The sequence below is a fragment of the Antrostomus carolinensis genome, unplaced genomic scaffold (genome assembly GCF_000700745.2).
Source record: "Antrostomus carolinensis isolate BGI_N321 unplaced genomic scaffold, ASM70074v2 scaffold26873, whole genome shotgun sequence".
Lineage (NCBI taxonomy): Eukaryota > Metazoa > Chordata > Aves > Caprimulgiformes > Caprimulgidae > Antrostomus > Antrostomus carolinensis.
Window position 1 is genome coordinate 1 of NW_010303703.1, and position 660 is coordinate 660.

Here is a 660-nt window from a genome sequence, read left to right on the forward strand (position 1 = left end):
GCCCCGGGAGGAAGGGAGTGAGTGGTAGATGAACCTTCCTGGGCATCAGCTCTGCTGCTGTCCTGCCTGGAGAGCAGAAAGCCCCCCCCTGAGCAGAACCCCCTCTTCCAGGCAGGGAATCTGCCCACCCTGGGTGTCCAGATATCCCCCTCCTGCACCTCTGGGTGCCCCTGGCTCTCTCCCTGCAAGGCTGAGTGCCCACTCCTCCTCCTGCCCCCATTCCTCCTCCTGCCCCCACTCCTCCTCCTGCCCCCTGAGCCCCCCAGTTCCCAGCTCCTCGGGGCAGAGTGGATGCGGGTGCCCTCCCACCAGCCACGCGCCCACCTGGGGGCTGCCACACCGACGAGTTCCAGTGCCGGCTGGACGGGCTCTGCATCCCCATGCGCTGGCGCTGTGACGGTGACACAGACTGTATGGACTCGAGTGACGAGAAGAACTGCGAGGGGGTCACCCATGTCTGTGACCCCAACGTCAAGTTTGGCTGCAAGGACTCAGGTGAGAGCAAGGGAGGGGGAACCCCTGTCCCCTCTGACCTGGGGAAGGGGCTGGGACCCATCTCGGCTTGATGGGGATGGGGACAGTGGTAGAGGGACACCAGCTCCCGGACTCTGAGTGCTTGAAATAACGTCTCCTCTGTGTCTGATCTGCCCCCTCCTCACT

General features: G+C 64.4%; 1 protein-coding gene across 1 annotated transcript in view; it reads left to right on the forward strand.

Annotated features, from left to right (window-relative positions):
- Positions 1-266: 266 nt before the first annotated feature.
- The window catches only part of LOC104522035 (low-density lipoprotein receptor-related protein 1-like), a gene marked incomplete at both ends in the record, with an annotated part of 28,435 nt that continues 28,041 nt past the window's right edge, over positions 267-660 (forward strand). The window contains 1 exon segment of the mRNA XM_029084071.1: positions 267-508. Coding sequence (XP_028939904.1) covers positions 267-508 — 242 coding nt within the window.